General features: G+C 38.4%; 1 protein-coding gene across 4 annotated transcripts in view; it reads right to left on the bottom strand.

Moving 5' to 3' along the window:
• CRYBG3 (crystallin beta-gamma domain containing 3) overlaps positions 1-22,425 on the bottom strand; it is a 115,943-nt gene that overhangs the window by 91,437 nt on the left and 2,081 nt on the right. For all 4 annotated transcript variants that reach the window (XM_061194038.1, XM_061194042.1, XM_061194040.1 and 1 more), the window contains exon 2: positions 3,985-4,051. In XM_061194038.1, the coding sequence (XP_061050021.1) occupies positions 3,985-4,051 (67 nt within the window). The remainder of the gene's footprint in view (positions 1-3,984; positions 4,052-22,425) is intronic.

Genomic DNA, 22,425 nt, shown 5'->3' with positions numbered 1-22,425 from the left:
AGATGAAGACATGGTAATTGACCAGAAGAAGCTTCCACCCAAGTGTCTGCAACAGGGAACTTTGATCATAAGGGGGAAACAATCTACAGACAGACTGTCAGCAGACCACCTGGAAAAGCTCAGGATCTGAAGACACTAGGTACTACTTAGGGCAATATGAGACACGGGATTAAGAGCAGAGTTTGGTTGAAAATCTCCAAATGGAGTACTTGACCCCCAGGGCTCTTCCTCCATCCCAAGCAGTTAAACGATCCTCCCTACCTCCCAACACCTCTATCTCTCAAACAAATTTATATAGAGAGAACATCTCTGAAAATATTGAGACTTTCGGGCAGACTGAATTTGCGGTATCAAAGGCCATCCATGCAGAAATGTCTGGAACTCTGACAATCAAGTCTAGAGCTCAAGAGGGATGTCGGGTAGAGATCTGAGAGCCAAAAGATGAAGTAATAAGATTGGAAGATACTGCTTTGAAGGACTGATGGTGAGGAGGGTTGAGGACTTTGAGAAACATCTACATGAAAAGTAATTTAGCCAGAAGAGAATCAGTGAAGGAAACAGAAGGGAATGGCCAGAGGCAGGAATTGAAACAAGAATGTACAATACCATAAGTGCAAATATAAAAAAGAAACTTTCTGGAAAGGAGACAAGACTTGGAAAATCAAGTGTCTCAACTGGTTAAATACAATAAGAACTAAGAAAAGGCCACTGATGTTAGCAAGAGGTCAGGGTTTCATGGAATGACTCTCACTCATTTAACAACTATGACAATGTATGGCAGGCACAGTACTGGTTTTCCAATGTCTAAGGGAACCAGGAGAGAGACCAGAGTCAGATTAGAAAGCATTAAGAATTAAACAGTGATTATGACAAACTTTCATAAGAAATCTTTGAGTTAAAGGTAGCAGTAAAATGAAATGATAGCCTGAAAGGAAACCAGACCCATGAAAGGAAAAAAAAATATTTTTTTAAATTTTATATATTTAGAGAGAAATAGAGGAAGCCAGTGAAGATGGAGAGATGGATGTAGTGCAAGGCGAAGTCCAAAAGAAGGTGGGAAATTAGAGACCAGTACCACTAGCAGGGGGATTTAGGGAGCTTAGCCTTGGAAGGCAGGAAGGGATGAATAGTCCTCTGAAGCAGGCAGAAGGGAGCAAGGCATTATAACATGCCTTCCCTCTCTTTTAAATAACAGTAGACATGAACACAGCAAGAGTCTAAGGCTGCAAGACAAGAATCTACATTCCCTATAGAGAAATAAACACAGAATATGGACTAAATATCTGGAATTTTGCCAGCTAGATACAAAAACTGATTAACATAGAAGAAATATATATTTCAGTGGAACGGTAGATGCACATGTAAGAAACAGATTCCAATGTTAGCAAGACAGCAAAATTTGTATAGCGTATAAATGATATTTTAAGAACTAAGAATCTAATTATGTCCAAAGATAATATAAAGTTCTACAGTCTCTAGTTGTTTGAAACATATAATTAATTTTTTGTAGCTTAAATTTGTAACAAAACAATCAATATCTTGATTTGGTATCTCAAGGTCAAATACAAAAAGAAATGCACTAAAAACATTCATTATACATAAATCTGTTACATTTTACACTGGAGAGGAAAAATGGTACACATTTTTCCTTATCATGGAAGGCATTATCATAAAATTCAGGTTAAGAAGATGGAAGCATGGCAAGAAATGTCACATTACAGTGGAGTGCTATGTTTCAGAAAACCATTCGTTACAAATAAAGTAAATGCGTGTTTTATGCTAATTGCTAAATAAAAAACTTTAAATGAGACTATTTAAAATAATAAGATCATAGATATTGTTGCTAACCTTTCTTTCCCCCTAGGTATGCAGCTGACTATTGATATTATCAAAATACGTACTTTTTTCTTTTCTTTTCTTTTTTTAATTGAAGCAACAGGGATTTACTGTATAGCACAGACAATTATACCCAATATCCGGTCATAACCTATAATGGAATATAATCTGCAAAATGTAAGTATTTTTGATGCCTGGCAGCAGCAGGTCCCAGAACAACTGGGTCTGTGTAGCGAGGTTGAGGAAATCCTACCAATAATTTCCAGAAAGTTAAAAAAAAAAAAAAAAAAATACAGTTACATGGTCCAAAATGCTCACACTACCCCAGTGAGAGTGCCATGGTGCCCTTTCTATCATGGGCTAACAAAACTGCCCATGTATAAGTAATCCTATAGGCCTCAAACCATAAGAGAAACAGTTTCACAACATGAGCCCTGTTTACTTGGGGGCCCAAATCCCAAACTGAAATTATCCTGGGCACTCAAACAAAGATACTAAGAATGGATAGAAAAGATCATAATCATGGGAGGCCCAGCCACTATATTTGCCACCACATAGACACTGAAGCCACAAAGATGTAACTTTCTGGAGCAAAACTCTGCAGGTGGAAAGCAGGACTATTGGAAATTAAAGTCTGAGGGCCAAGTCTGAAGACTAAAGGTTTCTTTCAGTGAGATTAATAGCTGAAGTGTTACATATCAGTTCCAGGCTAAGTAGACAAACAAGTAGAGACCAAGAGAGGAGAAGAGAGCAGGGAAAACATGAAGGTTCTCTGAAGCTCAAGGGTGGGTGCAGAGGCAATGAGGGATTAAGAGAGAGAATGACAAGAGCTGGCAGCCAAAGCAACTTTGAAGTTTGAGATCTCAGAAGTAACATATGTACTTCCTGCGAAGCAACTCAAGAGCAAGGTTGCACGTATAGAATTAGAAGGAAAAATCTTGAAGTAAGGCAACTCAGGACATGTAAAAACTGAGCAAGAGGGAGGAAGCTACAGAGCCCATGCAGTGGTAAACCAGCAAGCTGGCTAACGACTGGCTGAAACAGAATAGGTAGCAGGTGTTATAAAACCTGGGAGCAGGATTTAGTAGCCAAATTCACAAAGGAAGAAGAAAGGGAAGGGAAGCAAGGTGATCCTGACTTTTTTCTTTCAATAAAGTTTTAAAAAAAAAATCAGATTCTGATTTTTTTTTTTCTTTCAAAAAAATATTTATATTGCTAACTATGATGGAGAAGGAGGGAATAAAGAATGAATACAGCTTTGTCTTTACCATATTTAAGGTCTTTGGATCTCATATAATGTTTAAGAGTCCCCATATCAGTAATGAAGAATTCAGATGACTTTCTGGTCCTTCCACTGACCAAGCTAATGCACCCAGAAATCCCTGGAAAGCACAAGCTTTCTCCTTGACTGTCATAAATCGTTTAAAAAGAAAGTAACTGGGACCAAACTCAGTGAATGGGAGACAGCTACCAAAACTTGATCACCTACCTGGCCTCACATCCCCAAACAACACAAACATCCAATTTCTACAAAATCACTTATGACTAAAAAGAAATGTTATAAGGTTTAGTGGTTTTCCAGGATTTTTAATCACAATTTTCTGTAACTATTTGTGTAGAAGTGTACCTTATACTCTTTTCATGCTTGTCCTATAGATGCAGGGAAAGCCAGTTCATATATGAGCCGACAAACATATCATCACATACTAATGACATGTACGAACATGTCATTAACTTCTACGCCCTCAAAAGCACTCTTAGTTGTCAGAAGCATTTGAGAAAACACAGCATAAATCAAAGAAGTCCCTAGAGAAAAAGAGACTGTGGAGGTCAGATGATCCAATTTACAGATTAGAAAACCAAGGCACAAAGAAGTTAAATGCCTCAGCCGAAGGCCTCACAGTTGGTTAGTGGCTAGGCTGGGGCAAGAGCACCACTGCCTCAAGTCTCTCCTCAGTCCTCTCCCCCTACCCACACCCCAAGATGCAAATGTCCAGTAGAGCTGGGCTGGAGTTCCACATAAAATAATAAGACTTTATGCTCTTTTTGAAACGGAAAATGAGATGACAGAATCTAAAAGAATAAGAAACAGCAGAAACTAATAAACATATTTGCTTGATATAAAATAATATTAATTTAAAACTATACCTTTACTGCTTCTGATGAAAGCACATTTTCCTTTTTCTGACTTGTGCTCATGGGCTCATTTTCAACACTGAAAAATAAAAACCACAGTTTCTTTTGAAATTAAAAGAGAATTACTAAAATCATACAGTTTCTGTGTTTAATGAAAAAACTGAAAGGTCCTTTATACCTGCAATGCTCAAAAGATTCATATACAAAGTGTTATACTAAGAAGATGTTGATAGGAGTCTCTACACTTGAAACACACATTTGAAAATGCTCATCCAGGCTCCAGACATTTTTGTGAGTCCATTCTGCGCTGTATTTTCTTATGCTGACGACCAGCGTCACACTAATGATGCACCTGAACAAAGGAGCACCAGTGTACAGCTATCATAATCTTGGAAAGTGTTACCTTTCTTTGATTTTATCTATATTAAGGTTCTCCACAGTCTAATCTTTTTTTAATGCCTATGCTGAGTGTTATTTGGAATATATTTCTACTCAGCAAATTTTTATAAATGTATAGGGTCATCTAGCGAATTCTGGGGATATTCAAAATAGATGCAGGTTTATCTAACCCCAAATGTGTCCCAGATGGCCCCTTAAAATTCTGATTTTCCAGATAGTCACTTCTAATTGTCCTGTCTGGAATACCTTCACAGATGCCTTATGAGATGTCACAATAACCTATTTTGCCTATTAGGCACACATACGTTTTAGATCTAAATATTTATGTCTCTATGTTTACATATTATTTTCTTTTCATACTTTGATAATCCTAGACAAATTGAGTAGCTCCACTTTAAAGGTTATCATGACACTCTACCATGTGCTGGGGATTGTGCTAGGCCTTGAGGATTTAAGAAGGAGTAGGTCAGGTCTTTGTAAAAAGTCTAGTAGGGGAGACTGATACACAAACAAACAAATAATACAGCTTGATACAAGTTATAACTGCTGAATGAAAGAAGTGTCATGGAGCACAGAGGAAACAAGAGGCAGTGATTCTGCCTGCTCAGTCAAGTGCCCACAGAGGAGGTACAAAGGCCGGAGGTGATAGAGAATACAGCATTTTGGGGAAACCATGTTCTGTTTGTTTGTTTTTAATATAAGACTGGAGCACAGGGGACTTCCCTGGTGGCACAGTGGTTAAGAATCTGCCTGCCAATGCAGGGGACACGGGTTCGAGCCCTGGTCCGGGAAGATCCCACATGCCGCGGAGCAACTAAGCCCGTGTGCCACAACTACTGAGCCTGCGCTCTAGAGCCCGTGAGCCACAACTACTGAGCCCGTGTGTCACAACTACTGAAGCCCGCGCGCCTAGAGCCCGTGCTCCGCAACAAGAAGCCACCGCAATGAGAAGCCTGCGCACCACAACGAAGAGTAGCCCCCGCTCGCCGCAACTAGAGAAAGCCCGTGCAGCAACGAAGACCCAATGCAGCCAAAAATAAATAAATTAAAAAAAAAAAAAAAGACTGGAGCACAGGATCTTGTTGACAGGCAGAGGTAATCCTGCTAAAGATGAGAATGAGACCAGAGGACCCGTTGCAGAATGTGAGAAGCACTGGGAAGCCTTCAGGCAGGAGAATGACTGGGTGGGGAAAAACATACGGAATCGTGGTGACTGGCAGGAGGGAATGGAAAGGAGGAGGGGTCAGTAGCTCACATCAGGATGCAAAGAGAGGCCACATTTGTGCTACTTAAAGTTTCTATCCATACAATCCAGGCAATGAATGATAATGATAAAAAAACCAAAAAACAGAAGGGACAAATAAAAAGATCATGAACACCTGGAAAATATAATGCATTAAAATTTCATTTAGTCTCAGACTCTATGCAGGAATACAAGGACCAACAAGATACAGCCATGCTCTTAAGCCTTTTAAATGCCAATAGGAAAAAGCAAGCATGTAAATAAGATAAATATGTGAGCTATGTGTTTAACACATGGAAATTCCATAGGAAAAAACAGGAGCAAAAGTAGAAAAAATAATGTACAACACAGAATTGTAACCTATATACATGTACATGTCTATAAAATAAGAATGTTTCAGATGGTTAATATTTTAAATGTGAGTGGGTTCTTATCTCTTTTTTCCTATTTTACTAGGCTAATCTTTTGCCACAAGGTTATTTACAATTCAGGTTTTTTAAATTAAATGTCAATTAATACTTGTCTATTTAAGCTCAAATCAAGGAAAAGAGACTGGCAAAATACACATAAAAAGAGCATGATATACAGACTGAAAGTGAAGGGATGGAAAAAGATATTCCATGCAAATGGAAATCAAAAGAAAGCTGGAGTAGCAATTCTCATATCAGACAAAATAGACTTTAAAATAAAGACAATTACAAGAGACAAAGACGGACACTATATAATGATCAAGGGATCGATCCAAGAGGAAGGTATAACAATTGTAAATATTTATGCACCCAACATAGGAGCACCTCAATACATAAGGCAAATACTAACAGCCATAAAAGGGGAAATCGACAGTAACACAATCATAGTAGGGGACTTTAACACCCCACTTTCACCAATGGACAGATCATCCAAAATGAAAATAAATAAGGAAACACAAGCTTTAAATGATACATTAAACAAGATGGACTTAATTGATATTTATAGGACATTCCACCCAAAAACAACAGAATACACATTTTTCTCAAGTGCTCATGGAACATTCTCCAGGATAGATCATATCTTGGGTCACAAATCAAGCCTTGGTAAATTTAAAAAAATTGAAATCGTATCAAGTATCTTTTCCGACCACAACGCTATGAGACTAGATATCAATTACAGGAAAAGATCTGTAAAAAATACAAACACATGGAGGCTACACAATACACTACTTAATAACGAAGTGATCACTGAAGAAATCAAAGGGGAAATCAAAAAATACCTAGAAACAAATGACAATGGAGACACGACGATCCAAAACCTATGGGATGCAGCAAAAGCAGTTCTAAGAGGGAAGTTTATAGCAATACAAGCCTACATCAAGAAACAGGAAACATCTCGACTAAACAACCTAACCTTGCACCTAAAGCAATTAGAGAAAGAAGAACAAAAAAACCCCAAAGCTAGCAGAAGGAAAGAAATCATAAAGATCAGATCAGAAATAAATGAAAAAGAAATGAAGGAAACAATAGCAAAAATCAATGAAACTAAAAGCTGGTTCTTTGAGAAGATAAACAAAATTGATAAACCATTAGCCAGACTCATCAAGAGAAAAAAGGAGAAGACTCAAATTAATAGAATTAGAAATGAAAAAGGAGAAGTAACCACTGACACTGCAGAAATACAAACGATCATAAGAGATTACTACAAGCAACTCTATGCTAATAAAATGGACAACCTGGAAGAAATGGACAGATTCTTAGAAATGCACAACCTGCCGAGACTGAACCAGGAAGAAATAGAAAATATGAACAGACCAATCACAAGCACTGAAATTGAAACTGTAATTAAAAATCTTCCAACACACAAAAGCCCAGGACCAGATGGCTTCACAGGCGAATTCTATCAAACATTTAGAGAAGAGCTAACACCTATCCTTCTCAAACTCTTCCAAAATATTGCAGAGGGAGGAACACTCCCCAACTCATTCTACGAGGCCACCATCACCCTGATACCAAAACCAGACAAAGATGTCACAAAGAAAGAAAACTACAGGCCAATATCACTGATGAACATAGATGCAAAAATCCTCAACAAAATACTAGCAAACAGAATCCAGCAGCACATTAAAAGGATCATACACCATGATCAAGTGGGGTTTATTCCAGGAATGCAAGGATTCTTCAATATACGCAAATCAATCAACGTGATACATCATATTAACAAATTGAAGGAGAAAAACCATATGATCATCTCAATAGATGCAGAGAAAGCTTTTGACAAAATTCAACACCCATTTATGATAAAAGTCCTGCAGAAAGTAGGCATAGAGGGAACTTTCCTCAACATAATAAAGGCCGTATATGACAAACCCACAGCCAACATTGTCCTCAATGGTGAAAAACTGAAACCATTTCCACTAAGATCAGGAACAAGACAAGGTTGCCCACTCTCACCACTATTATTCAACATAGTTTTGGAAGTGTTAGCCACAGCAATCAGAGAAGAAAAAGAAATAAAAGGAATCCAAATCGGAAAAGAAGAAGTAAAGCTGTCACTGTTTGCAGATGACATGATACTATACATAGAGAATCCAAAAGATGCTACCAGAAAACTACTAGAGCTAATCAATGAATTTGGTAAAGTAGCAGGATACAAAATTAATGCACAGAAATCTCTTGCATTCCTGTATACTAATGATGAAAAATCTGAAAGTGAAATTAAGAAAACACTCCCGTTTACCATTGCAACAAAAAGAATAAAATACCTAGGAATAAACCTACCTAAGGAGACAAAAGACCTGTATGCAGAAAATTATAGGACACTGATGAAAGAAATTAAAGATGATACAAATAGATGGAGAGATATACCATGTTCTTGGATTGGAAGAATAAACATTGTGAAAATGACTCTGCTACCCAAAGCAATCTACAGATTCAATGCAATCCCTATCAAACTACCACTGGCATTTTTCACAGAACTAGAACAAAAAATGTCACAATTTGTATGGAAACACAAAAGACCCCGAATAGCCAAAGCAATCTTGAGAACGAAAAATGGAGCTGGAGGAATCAGGCTCCCTGACTTCAGACTATATTACAAAGCTACAGTAATCAAGACAGTTTGGTACTGGCACAAAAACAGAAATATAGATCAATGGAACAGGATAGAAAGCCCAGAGATAAGCCCACGCACATATGGTCACCTTATCTTTGATAAAGGAGGCAAGCATATACAGTGGAGAAAAGACAGCCTCTTCAATAAGTGGTGCTGGGAAAATTGGACAGGTACATGTAAAAGTATGAAATTAGAACACTCCCTAACACCATACACAAAAATAAACTCAAAATGGATTAAAGACCTAAGTGTAAGGCCAGACACTATCAAACTCTTAGAGGAAAACATAGGCAGAACACTGTATGACATAAGTCACAGCAAGATCCTTTTTGACCCAGGTCCTAGAGAAATGGAAATAAAAACACAAATAAACAAATGGGACCTAATGAAACTTAAAAGCTTTTGCACAGCAAAGGAAACCATAAACAAGACCAAAAGACAACCCTCAGAATGGGAGAAAATATTTGCAAATGAAGCAACGGACAAAGGATTAATCTCCAAGATTTACAAGCAGCTCATGCAGCTCAATAACAAAAAAACAAACAACCCAATCCAAAAATGGGCAGAAGACCTAAATAGACATTTCTCCAAAGAAGAGATACAGATTGCCAACAGACACATGAAAGAATGCTCAACATCATTAATCATTAGAGAAATGCAAATCAAAACTACAATGAGGTATCATCTCACACCGGTCAGAATGGCCATCATCAAAAAATCTAGAAACAATAAATGCTGGAGAGGGTGTGGAGAAAAGGGAACACTCTTGCACTGTTGGTGGGAATGTAAATTGATACAGCCACTATGGAGAACAGTATGGAGGTTCCTTAAAAAACTAAAAATAGAACTACCATATGACCCAGCAATCCCACTACTGGGCATATACCCTGAGAAAACCATAATTCAGAAAGAGTCATGTACCAAAATATTCATTGCAGCTCTGTTTACAATAGCCAGGACATGGAAGCAACCTAGGTGTCCATCATCGGATGAATGGATAAAGAAGATGTGGCACATATATACAATGGAATATTACTCAGCCATAAAAAGAAATGAAATGGAGGTGTTTGTAATGAGGTGGATGGAGTTAGAGTCTGTCATACAGAGTGAAGTAAGTCAGAAAGAGAAAAACAAATACAGTATGCTAACACATATATATGGAATCTAAGGGAAAAAAAAAAAAAAAAAAAAAAGAGGTCATGAAGAACCTAGTGGCAAGATGGGAATAAAGACACAGACCTACTAGAGAATGGACTTGAGGATATGGGGAGGGGGAGGGGTGAGATGTGACAGGGTGAGAGAGTGTCATGGACATATATACACTACCAAATGTAAAATAGATAACTAGTGGGAAGCAGCCGCATAGCACAGGGAGATCAGCTCGGTGCTTTGTGACCACCTAGAGGGGTGGGATGGGGAGGGTGGGAGGGAGGGAGATGCAAGAGGGAAGAGATATGGGAATATATGTATATGTGTAACTGATTCACTTTGTTGTAAAGCAGAAGCTAGCACACCATTGTAAAGCAATTATACTTCAATAAAAAAAAAAAAAAAAAAAAAAAAAAAAAAAGATCATGATATAAAAATTTGGAGTATAATCATGAATACTACTAATTATGGTAATTTTATAAGTGTATTCTCTAACTACAATCTATTTTGAATGACCTAAAAACTATCTAAACATACAATAGGCATTTTAGTATCCTAGTTCTTGCTTCAAGATTTCTGAAAGTATACTTAGAGTGTTTACAGGGTATTCTATAAACTTACTGCCTTAGTGAAATTGTAAATGAAAATGGTAAAAGTGTCTTTTCCAATACAAAAACTCTGCAGAAAATGCAGCTCGGTGTCCATGGGACTTAAGGCAGAACTCAGTATTTTCAAGTAGCTATAATCATTTCCACACTATAAACACACACAAAATACCAGAAAAACACAGTTGTAAGTCAGCACATAAGTATTTTGCATTGCGCAAACAACTGAAGAATTTAAAGCTGAAATCAACAAAAGAAGTAATACTTGACACTTTGTAAAACTTTCTGAAACTTATATCCTATGTTTATGTTTCACTCATCTTACTGCTAAATCAAAATTTTAAAATGTGTTGAGTTTTAAAACAAACAATATTTTAAAATTTGGGGTTAAGTATAAAAATCACTGCTTCAGATAAGCTTTCCCCACTTCCTTCCCAGATTACTAGAGTCCCTTCTTCATTTGTCTCTGACATCTTCAGGATCACTGCTTCAATCCATTCTTCCTGGTCAAAGTGATCGTTACTCTGACCATGACACTCTTCTGTTCGAAAACTCCTTCAATAAATCTCCATCAGCTGATGAATAAAACGAAGAGTCCTTGATATAGATATAGAAAGTTATTCACTTCCTGGTCGCAGACACACCTGTCACATAGAACTAATTCCCATTCTCAGAATGCACCAAATTCACATGCCAGCAAACCACTTTCTTCTCCTGCCTGCAACATCCTTCCCCACCCTGTCCAACTCTTAATCCTTTACAATTTAGTTCTAGCTTAACCTGTATTTTTTTAAAATAAATTTATTCATTTATTTATTTATTTTTGGCTGTGTTGGGTCTTCGTTGCTGGGAGCGGGCTTTCTCCAGTTGCAGAGAGCGGGGGCTACTCTTCGTTGTGGTGCGCGGGCTTCTCACTGCGGTGGCTTCTCCTCTTTCAGAGCACAGGCTCTAGGCACACGGGCTTCAGTAGTTGTAGCACGCGGGCTCAGTAGTTGTGGCTCGCAGGCTCTAGAGCGCAGGTTCAGTAGTTGTGGCGCACGGGCTTAGTTGCTCTGCGGCATGTGGGATCTTCCCGGACGAGGGCTCGAACCCGTGTCCCCTGCATTGGCAGGCGGATTCTTAACCACTGCACCACGAGGGAAGTCCATTAACCTGTATTTTTTGTGCTCCCACTGCGCTCAGTGATACCCCTCATACATTTCTGCTGGTAATGACTGGGTGGTTGTCCATTTGTCTAACTACAACTTGAACTCATTTAACTCAGGAACGATATCATTCATGGCTGTATCCCAGAGCCTAGCATTGTGCCTGACAGTGTGAAGACACTCAAATATTGTTTGTTAAATGAATTTTTTAAATAACTGATATTAAACAGTCTCCAGTTATGTGTGCTTAATCAGAAAACACTATTCCATTGGGAACAATGGAATAATACACATTAGTCTTTTTTCCTTAATGAAATACTAGTATAAGTCTCTTTAGAGCATGTACCATCCACTCTCATCCTGCATCATCTTTCTCTAAAGGTATAAAGAGGGGAGTAGGGCTGTGAGAAGAAAATTACTCAATAGGAACAAGGGTATTTTCAATTGATTTACAAACAAAACACAAAATTAGAACAGAATCTATAAAGACACTCAAAACACTGCATACTTAGATGTCAACTTAGGAGGAGGAGGAAGGAGAAGAAGAAGAAACATTAACAGAAAAGTCTCGAAAGACTTGGAGTGGTACTCTCAGACTCTCAAAAATACAAGAGAAAGAGAAACATTACGAATTCAGATGATCTCAAATGTTAAGAAAGACGACAAGCCTTTCCTATTGTTCTTTCACAATTTAACCCCTTTGGGACCCGGGAATTATTTCAATAGCAGTATTTTTAGAAAGCACACATTCTGCTCATGGCAGGGGGTGACGGGCAGTAATCATAATCACACGTAGGCACAAATAAGACTACCTTGAATTTTAATAGCCTCATCTTACTTAGCTAACAGAACTCTGGAAATTACTCTTTCAAAATGGTCCAGATAAATATCAAGGTCAAAGTGACACAGAAGCTCCTCATTTTTGAAGCAAACATATTTAGACCATGTCTGAAAACCAGGAATCCAACTTACAGTCATTAAGCAACCACTTACTTTATGCCAGACATAAAATAAAACAAAACGGACGTAGGTCTGTTTCAGGGATGGCACCTTAGGGACAAAAGGCACTTCAGTCAAAATGCTTCTTTCTGGATCTGATTTTTTCAAATATGTACATTGCAAGTGTCAGATCAGCACTCTGCCAGATCTAAAATCCCATATGATCCTTCAATAAGCAGAGTAAGTGGAAAAAGGAACAGGGAGACTAACCTTGAGGCTTCTGTGGTAAAGGAAGAAAAAGACTGTGACCAAGAAACCAACTCAGTCAAAACTGATATCAGGGCGTTACAACAAGGAGGCAGAAACTTCTACTGTCCCTTATTTCAAAGTGACTGAGGCCAACCCGGGGTCTGTCCTCTATTCCCTTGGGCTGTTCCCGCTCATCCCTCACTTGGGTCCTTAAATATAGTACCCTCACACCTTCCAAAGGGTCTGCTCATTCCTTGGGGCATCTACACTACCTTGGGGATCTTAGAAACACATCTTCACATGACAAGCTCTAGAGTTCTCTTTGTTCACTGCTATACTGCAGGTACATTATGGATTAGACTGACTTTTGTGCACTGGCCTGGAATCCCACCCAGCATCTCCAACCCTGCTTCTATGGGAATAAAGACAGTTCCACACCGACAATTTCAAAACAACCATCTGGAAACTGTCCATTCATAAACAGTGACTGCCAGCAGTAGAGTAGTACTTGTATTTTTTTTTTAAGGACTATTAACAGAATATAAAACAGGTGGTTATGGCTATTTCTGGGTTTCAAATTAAAAGGTAACAAAATGCTGCACTTTTAAGACAAACAGCATGTATTTTAGCCCAAACATGTGGCGTCTGAATTTCAGAACTCTTTGGAGAGAAACTGGGAGCAAGGAGGAGAGGTAATAGACATGATGATGAAGCTTCACGGCTTTGCAGTCTTAGAGCTTCTGACAGTCCCTTCCCCATAATGTCAACGCTCTCCTATAATTTATGTATCCACCTTGAAGCTTATTTACTTCCTGTTCCCATCACATGCTCCCAAAACAAGACCCATAATTACAGTTTAATCACAGGCTATAGAGAATCTCAGTCTGTTTGATGTGACCTGAGTTGTCCATCTACACATGACATCAGCAACTGCTCTATTCTCCCAAAGTCTTCCTCCTCATACCCTTCAGATTCTGAACATTCGTGACCCACCTCACAAGAATCAATACCCCTCCGCAACTAAGACCGGGTGCAACAAATAAATAAATAATTATTAAAAAAAAAAAAAGAGGGCTTCTCTGGTGGCGCAGTGGTTGAGAATCTGCCTGCCAATGCAGGGGACACGGGTTCGAGCCCTGGTCTGGGAAGATCCCGCATGCCGCGGAGCAGCTGGGCCCGTGAGCCACAATTACTGAGCCTGCGCGTCTGGAGCCTGTGCTCCGCAACAAGAGAGGCCGCGATGGTGAGAGGCCCGCGCACCGCGATGAAGAGTAGCCCCCACTTGCCGCAACTAGAGAAAGCCCTCGCACGAAACGAAGACCCAACACAGCCATAAATAAATAAATAAATAAAAATTAAAAAAAAAGAGTAATAAGATATCTTTAAAAAAAAAAAAAGAATCAATACCCTGAACTTTTGCTGTGACATGAACTCAAAGCAGTATTCTAGCTGCTGTCTAAAATGGGACACCCATTCGTGTACCATTCAACAAACTGTCCTGAGGGAGGAGCACTGGAGATCCAAGGACAGGTGAGGCTGGGCCTTCTCAGAGCCGACCAAGGCTGACCTTGCCTCCAGCTCAAATTCTTCCTCCTCTGTCAATTCTTCTGGATGCCAATAAGCTGATAAACTGTGTGAGAATATACAAACATACAAATACATATAAACCCATGCCCCAGTGATTACTTTTTTTAAAAAAAGTAATCTCATCATCTCAACTCCTTACCAAGACCTACCTCATCTGGCCCCTGGCTCCCTTCCATTCTGTTGCCTCTGCCTATTCTGGCATCTGTGCCAACATGGTCCTGCCCCAGAACCTTGGAACTGGCTCTTCGCTCTTCCTGGAAAGACCTTTCCTCTGATTTGCTCATGTCCTTACTTCCAAATATCATGCAGGTCTTGGGTCAAATGTTACCCAATAGAGAGGCCTTTCATGACCATCCTCTCTATACCTTATTACAGACTCACTACTTCCATCACGTCCTCTTCCCTCACCCGGCTTTATTTTACTTCAAAGCACATTATATATAAATCTATATAACTTTCCCATCGGAATACAAACCCTCTGTAAGCAGAGACACATTTAGATATTCAAACTAGATTCTGAAAAGTAATGACCCATCTAAGATTTTTTAAAGGGTGAAAATTATCTTTATAATTTGTAAAAGTATATGTACTATTGTAGAAAATGACAAAGCACCACTGTTAAGTGAAAAAAAAATTCAGGTTTCAAAATCCTGAAGAGAACTTCTACTTTTTCTAAAAATATGTATACATGTAGACATGCACATAGGAAATGATCTAGAAGAAGAGTACTCGTCTCTGGGTGGATAGGGTTATGTATGAGTTGTGCTTTTTTTCTTTTTGATTTTCTTATAATTTCATAACTGTTTTAGAAAAGCATATATTACTATCAAAAGGAAGAAAAAACAAGTATTGTAGTTGATTTTAAAACATAAAAACAAGTTAGTGAAAAAATGCTAGCAAATTTTAAGTAGACAAATAACTAAATACTAACAGTACAAATATTTCATAATGGCAATTTCTCTGTATCATAATAAACACAACATTGCCAAATAAGATCCCTATCTGCCTACCTAGAACAATGGAACAATCAAAATTATTACCATACATATTTTCAGCTTTGACTGAAATACAGCACAATGCCACCCCTCCAGCCAGGGTATGATCCTTCGTGCTTCGACAACGAAGACAATAAAAGGCTGAGAGTTTACATCTCACCCAACCTATTCCCAGTTATCAAAATTTAAAATTCAAAGTATTTCATTCCTTGTCATAAGAAGCATGGAAGTTATAAAAAATTATGATCTGCCACTAAGGGTAGCATCCATGTTTTGTATAAATTTTAGTACAAAGAGCAAAGCAGAAATTTTTAACATATCATGTAGAAATCACACAAAATTAGTATTTGTGAGAGCATTCAAATACCATTTTCATGTCATTTCTGGCACTACCATTTGTGCTACTTGTCATAAAGAACATATAAAAGATGTGCTCCTTCAAAAGCATGTTGTACTACTCTAAACAAAACTGTATTTTATATACATGGAAAGGTTGACTTTTGATTTAATCCCAAAATTATAACTCTTATTTTGGCTGAATGAATAAAGGGAAGTGGGAAGAGGTGTAAAATAGCTAAGTCCTCATCTACCATCACCAGAAATCAATATAAACTGTCTAAAGTTTACAAATCAAGAAAGAATAGTAAATAGACACATGTACAGAAAGGCCAGAAGAAACAGCTTAAATGAGATTAAAACTGTTTCCTCTAAGAAGAGAGTCTCAAGAATGGGCCTACACCTGTTAAATGCTCCACAGCCCCGTGAGACACCTTGGTACTTATTTTAAGAGGAAAAGAAAGATTTGTGCTATGTCTGCCTTCCCCACAAAACTGCAGGAGTGTTTTGAACCAAAGACCATGCTGCACTGGATTCCCAGAGGCTAGTACAGGGCCTGGTACAAGTGGTACCAAATGAATTCTTGTTAAAACATTGGTGAGGTTTTCAAATCAACTGATGAAAATGTTAGAACTACAGAGAGGAAATACCCAATGCATATTCATATGTAACCTTTCCAGTAAAACAAAAGTCTTCCTAATCTATAAGGCATACTTCTTTATTTTGTACACATCTATTACCCTATGGAGTTTTGGCTGGCATGATAAAGCTGGAAGAGACCTTAGCAATGAGGTCCACCTGCCTCGCTTTATAATCAAAGACAGAGAGCTAATGAACTGCCCAGAGTCACACTGCTACTTAAAGCAGATGATTTAGGTGATCTCACAAAAATGAGTTGATATTTTTGACACTCTGTTAACTCCACCCAGTTTCACATTGCAGATTAATAATGCATAAGCCTTCCCCATACCTGTAGAAAGTATCAAAATATCTAATTATTCTGCATTATAAATATTCCATTTACTTATAGCCTTAATCATAACTTTTCTCACTTGAACAAGTTAATGGAGTTCATTCTTTCTTTGGAGAATTTTTGCCAACTCAGGATTATAAATTCTCTCTCTTTTTTCCTCTTTTATACAGAGATATTCACTAGGTCATAACCAGTCTTTTTTTTTTCTGAAATAGATAATTCACATAATTTTTTTTAAGTATAAGAAGGTCTAAAATGAAAATTCTCCCTCCTGTTCCTCATTAATTCACCCAGTCTCTCATCCTCCCTAAGTAGTTAACACAACACTAGTAACAGACTTTTTTCATACTCCCCCATTTTCATATGCAAACAGGAGCATACTATACACAGTGGTTTGTATCTTGCTTTTTTTATTTTTTTACTTAATGTACCTAAGAGACATTTTCTTATCAGTACATAAAAAGCTTTATCATTCTTTTTGACAGCTGTGTAATATTCCACTACATGGATATACCACAATTTACCAATTAGTCCACTATTGATGGGATTACACTTTATTTTTCATCTTTTGCTAATTAAAACAACACTGCAATGACTAAACTTGTAGAGGCAACTTTTGGCCTGTTTGCAAACTGTATACAGCCAATGGAATTCCTAGAAGGGAACTGTTAAATCAGAGTATGTGAATGTATAATACTGATAGAACTTGTCAAATTGCCCTCCAAAGTGGCGTATCAATTTACACTCCCTCTAGTAGTGTATGAGAGTTCCTGCCAACAAACTCAAGTTTCGATTATCAAACAGGTGGAATATGGTATCTTGCTAGTCGTAATTTGTATCTTTTTCGAAGGAGATGATTGACTCTTTTTATGTGTTCAAATATAAATTTATAAGCTGTATAAGTGTATATATTTTCCTCTCTCAACTGCCAGGACCATAAATTCTTTATTGTACAGAGCACCTACCCAGGCCATCTGGGCAGACATCCAGCTGCATGCCATTGTTTTTTATTTCCATTCAATACCATTTTCCAAGGCCTGCCTTCTGTTTGGGTCTTCCCAAGTTAAGCAGGGGATGTAGTCACATAATGCTGTAGGCTTTGAATTCAGGAAGGAGAATACAACTCCTTACTCTACCACAAGATGTTGACACTTTTGATTAGTTATTGGACCTCTCCAAGCCTTAAATTATGTTATCTGTAAAATGGAGTAAAGATTCCTCTCTCATAAGGTTGCTTTGAGGATTAAGTGAATGTATATGTTTAAAGTCCCAAGCATAGGGCTTGGATCTTATTAGGGCCTCCATTAAGGGCGGTTTAGGTTTTTGTTTTTTTTGAATTTTTGAATTTTTGAATTTTATTTATTTTTTATACAGCAGGTTATTATCTATTTCATACATATTAGTTATCTATTTCATTACATATTTCATTCATGTATATATATTTCAATCCCAATCTCCCGGTTAAGGGTGGTTTAGTTTTGTCATCATTAATCTGTCAGGCAAAAAGAAACACTTGACTAAGCAAACAGTTGTTTCTCGCTGCTTTGGGATATTTCCAATTACATACCCCCAGGGGTTAAACACTGAGAGGTAATCCTGCTGGAGTTGTACCAGTACTTGGCCTTCACAACTGCCAAATAAACAGTAAGAATTAGTTATTTCTGGTCACAAAACTTCAACTTATTTCTCTATCAACACCAAGCCATTTTGTATAAGGATCTCTGCTTACTTGGAATGCTGATTTTTGAAAGGATGCGCTTTTCTGCCTCCATGTAAGACTTGCTGAGTCAAGGAGGAGCAGGTGGGACTGAGGGAAAGCACTTCCATCCCTGCTGGTATAGTTACTGCCACATCTCCCCACTAGTATGCCTTGGCCAAGGCTGCTCATCAAACCATGCTCAGAGAGGTCAGAGCAGCGAGAGGACACTTCGTATGAGAAAGTCTTCATACCATGTCTGACCCTCATGATACAGTACGTGCGTTCTGAACCACACGTCACACGCCCCAAATACATGTTTGGCGCATAATGAGCTCATCTGGAAAATAGAGACATACATGTTTATCTCCTCCATTAATTTAGGAACTCTCTGAGGGCAGTTTTGGTCTTTCATTCATCTTTGTATCCCACTCCTTAGCAACATACTTGACAAGTAGCAGTCACTCAAATTTATGGAATGAACAGACTAAAAAAATATAAGACTCTAACTTTTATTTCATGCTGATACTCTCTTTTCAGTAGAGAGCCTGGATTACTTTCCTGAGTTTCAATTTATGTCAACCTATGTTTTCTTGCTACCACAGTTGTACTGGCATTTCTGGTATATCTGCATGTCAGTGTATTTCATCAAAACTCTGGTTAGGAAACAAAATATTTTACTGAGGGAGTATTATTTTCCTCTTACTTTACAGAAAGTGTTATTATCCTTTTTACATATTTTCCACTGAGATTAAAAAAAAAAACCCAAAAATGTTTGTTTAATCAGAACTTTCAAAGTTAGAAGTGCTGATTATATTTACTGCAGGCCAATTTGAGGTACACTTGCAACTTGAACCCGTTTACAGTGTACAATTGAGTTAGCTTTCAAGGAATTTCCTCAGCAAGAAACAGAATCCCCAAGGTAGACATCTGGCAGACACCCTGTTAAGCCCAAAAGTCAGAAATCTCACTTGAAAAAAAGTATGGTTTCAACACCATAAAACAGTCTATATTTCTACTCCACTGCCATAGGTAGGTTCTGTGCTTTCCATTAACCTGGAAGCTCAAGATTCTCACAAAATACACAGGGCTGAGGACTTCTGGAATTTTCCAGTCATCTTTATTGCTGCAGGCATGAACTACAGATGTGGTCCTTCAACACCACATAGGTATCTCTTATTCCACTAAACTAGTTACCAATTATTCTCTATAGTGCTTTCAAATCAATGAAAATGCAATCATGATAAAAATTCGGAGAACAAAGCTCCTTTTCCTTACATAACTGATGCTGTGGTCAACATTTAACTTGAAGGCCAACAGTTCTCATGCTGGTATCAGGGGCATTATTGACATTTTTTATGAGACTATCTCCTGCACTACATCCCATTAGCATCCTGGCTCTACGCATTTATCAATCACACTCAGCCATGGTGAAAAGCAAATATTCTCTGAACTTTAAATCAATAGCCAAACACTCTGTCTAGAGAGCTTTATGGTCCCCCCATGTTTCAAAATGCCCACTTTAAGTGTAGGAGTGTACTAACCCTCGCTTAAAGCCAGTAATAAGTGCTTTAATGCTCCATCAACAGAGATTCACTCCCTCACCTGAGCTAGGTAAAGGGGACACCAAGATGAGACACAGCCCTGCCTTGGGTCTAGTGATCCTGTCTTACCTTCTATCAATAGCACTATATTGGGATGCTCAAAGGAACAGCCAAAAAGAGTATATGTGAAATGGGCTACAGCGTTACCCATTCTGGAATAAAGGAAGGAAAGGTCCAACTGACTTACATATTCAGATGTATTTTGAAGGAGCATAGTTCGGCAGGGTGGTGGGCAGACTGGTGTGGAAAAAGAATCAGAGCTTCTGAGTCTGAGAGACCCAATTTCAAATCTCACCCCTGAAACTTACTCCTGTCATGATTTGGAGTAAATCGTTCGCCACTGGGAGTGCTATCACTCTCCCTGCCACCCACCTGGGTGGAGGTGTTTTGAGTTCTCCCAATGACTGGAGGATGCAACTGGCAATTAGTGGGTGGGGCTACAGATGCCAAATGTCCTGCAAAGGACAGGAGAGCCCAGTTCAACAAAGAATTGTTCCACCCAAGATGCCAACAGTGTCCACACCTAAGAACCTTATCATCCTCAGTTTGCTCAACTGTCAGAATAGTGATAAGCCTACCAACCTTCCAGGCTGAGAGTGACGTTTAAATGAGACAATGCAAGTAAAAGTACCCAGCCCAGGAGGAAGTGCACAGTGGGCCCTTGATAAATGCTGTTCTCGCCTTACTATCCCCCTCCCGAGTTTACGAACATTGTACAGAGCTCATTTTAAACACATCCATCATGTGTGATATAGCAAAGAAACAAAACTGAGCAATCATCTTCTCAAAGTGGGGAAAATTAGAAGGCAGGTGTCCTCCAAATTTCAGTTTAGCAGTATCTGTTTAAAAGACCTTCACAAAAATTCTCTAAGCTTTAAATCGAGAGCCAAACACTCTTTGTGGCCCAGCGCTAATCTAGCTTTCTTAACGCCTCTTTCACTCTGCCCCACTAATGTATACAGCCCCCAAGAGATCATAACCTCTGAAGGCCTTTGCTCAGCCAAGAAGACCCACTCCCTGTTTCTCTCTTCGTGGCTAAATTCTCTACCTGTGGAAAACACCAGTGCCTTGAAGGCCCAGGTAAAACCACCTCCACCATGAAGCCTTCCCTGCTCTCCCCATCACTTCTAATGAGTCCATTCATTGCATGCTCATAAACTGGGCTAAACATTAGAGCAGTGAATTGAATTCAGTTGCAGTTTTCATCTCTATAAAACCTAAAACAAATTAATATACACACTTCCTGGATCTGGTCAACCACCCAAGACATAAGTACTGAAATGTAATTCCATTGCCAACACCTGAATTCCTATATACAACAGTGTTGATGCAAACAGGCCTTCTTTAACTGCTGAAGGTTAATGAGAACAGCTGTGAACACAATATAAAAATGATGTGTTCACAGCAAATGATGCCCAAATAAATCACAGCACACCATAAAAGCAAAAGTTTTCCTATGGTTCAAATAGGGAAATATTGGACAACCTGAATCATGGCATGGTACACAGTGCTACAGTCCTAGCAACCCCCCAAAAACTTGTGTTTGTCCCAGTTGGTACCATACGCATTTTGTGAGTAGCCAAAAAACAGCTGTTAGGATAATGCTGTAAATTTTACTTTTATTGGTCTTGTGGTTACGTTTGTGTTTAATTTTTAATTCTGTTCTTAAGAAATTGTTAAGGAATTCTGTTCTTAAGGAACTTATGTCCCATTTGTATTTGTACACACACAAGTTATGTCACAAAATTCACGTAAGCCAACACTGGAAGTGCAGAAACAGAGACTATACAACCCAAGTTTGAGAGAATGCATTTTGTTTTGAGTACATGGAAAAGTCAGAATGCAGAGATTAATCCTTAATGTATGTTAAGGGGGCTCAGAGTTGCAGGCACTGCATAGGACTTAATACTTGTTCATTAACTGAAAAGCAGCTGTGTGACTTTGGGGAAGTTTCTTTAACTGTTTCTTATAGTAAAATGAAAATACTTATTGTACAGGTCTGTCCAACCTCAAAGTGTAATATTATTAAAAGTACTCTGTCAATTGTAATATGCCAGACACACCATAGATGGTAGGATGACTGTTTTCAAGTGGTCTTCTTCCCTTCTCCCAGTTCCTTGAGAGAAAGGACCTTTTTCTCAGTCATCTTTACATCCCTGCCACACCAAGCCCCTCGTGTCTGAACAGACTCCCCTGCATCTAAAATCACCAGTACAAAAGGTAAACCAGCCTCCCACTAAAACCGAAAGTTCTTACTGCCTCTAAAATAAACAGCCAAAACCCCCTTCATTTTGAAATAAGATCACAGTGACAAATCGCAATTCTGTTTCCAATCTTGTTAACACCAGGGTGTTGTGTTACTGGGACATTGTTTCCATTTGTTTCATTAAACTTTCAATAAAGGCTTTGTGTCTGTTTATATCCTTGAAAAGAAAGATTTAAACTCATT

The sequence above is a fragment of the Eubalaena glacialis genome, chromosome 6, assembly GCF_028564815.1.
Source record: "Eubalaena glacialis isolate mEubGla1 chromosome 6, mEubGla1.1.hap2.+ XY, whole genome shotgun sequence".
Lineage (NCBI taxonomy): Eukaryota > Metazoa > Chordata > Mammalia > Artiodactyla > Balaenidae > Eubalaena > Eubalaena glacialis.
Note: the sequence above shows the minus strand (reverse complement) of the source record. Positions and strands in the feature narration are given on the sequence as shown.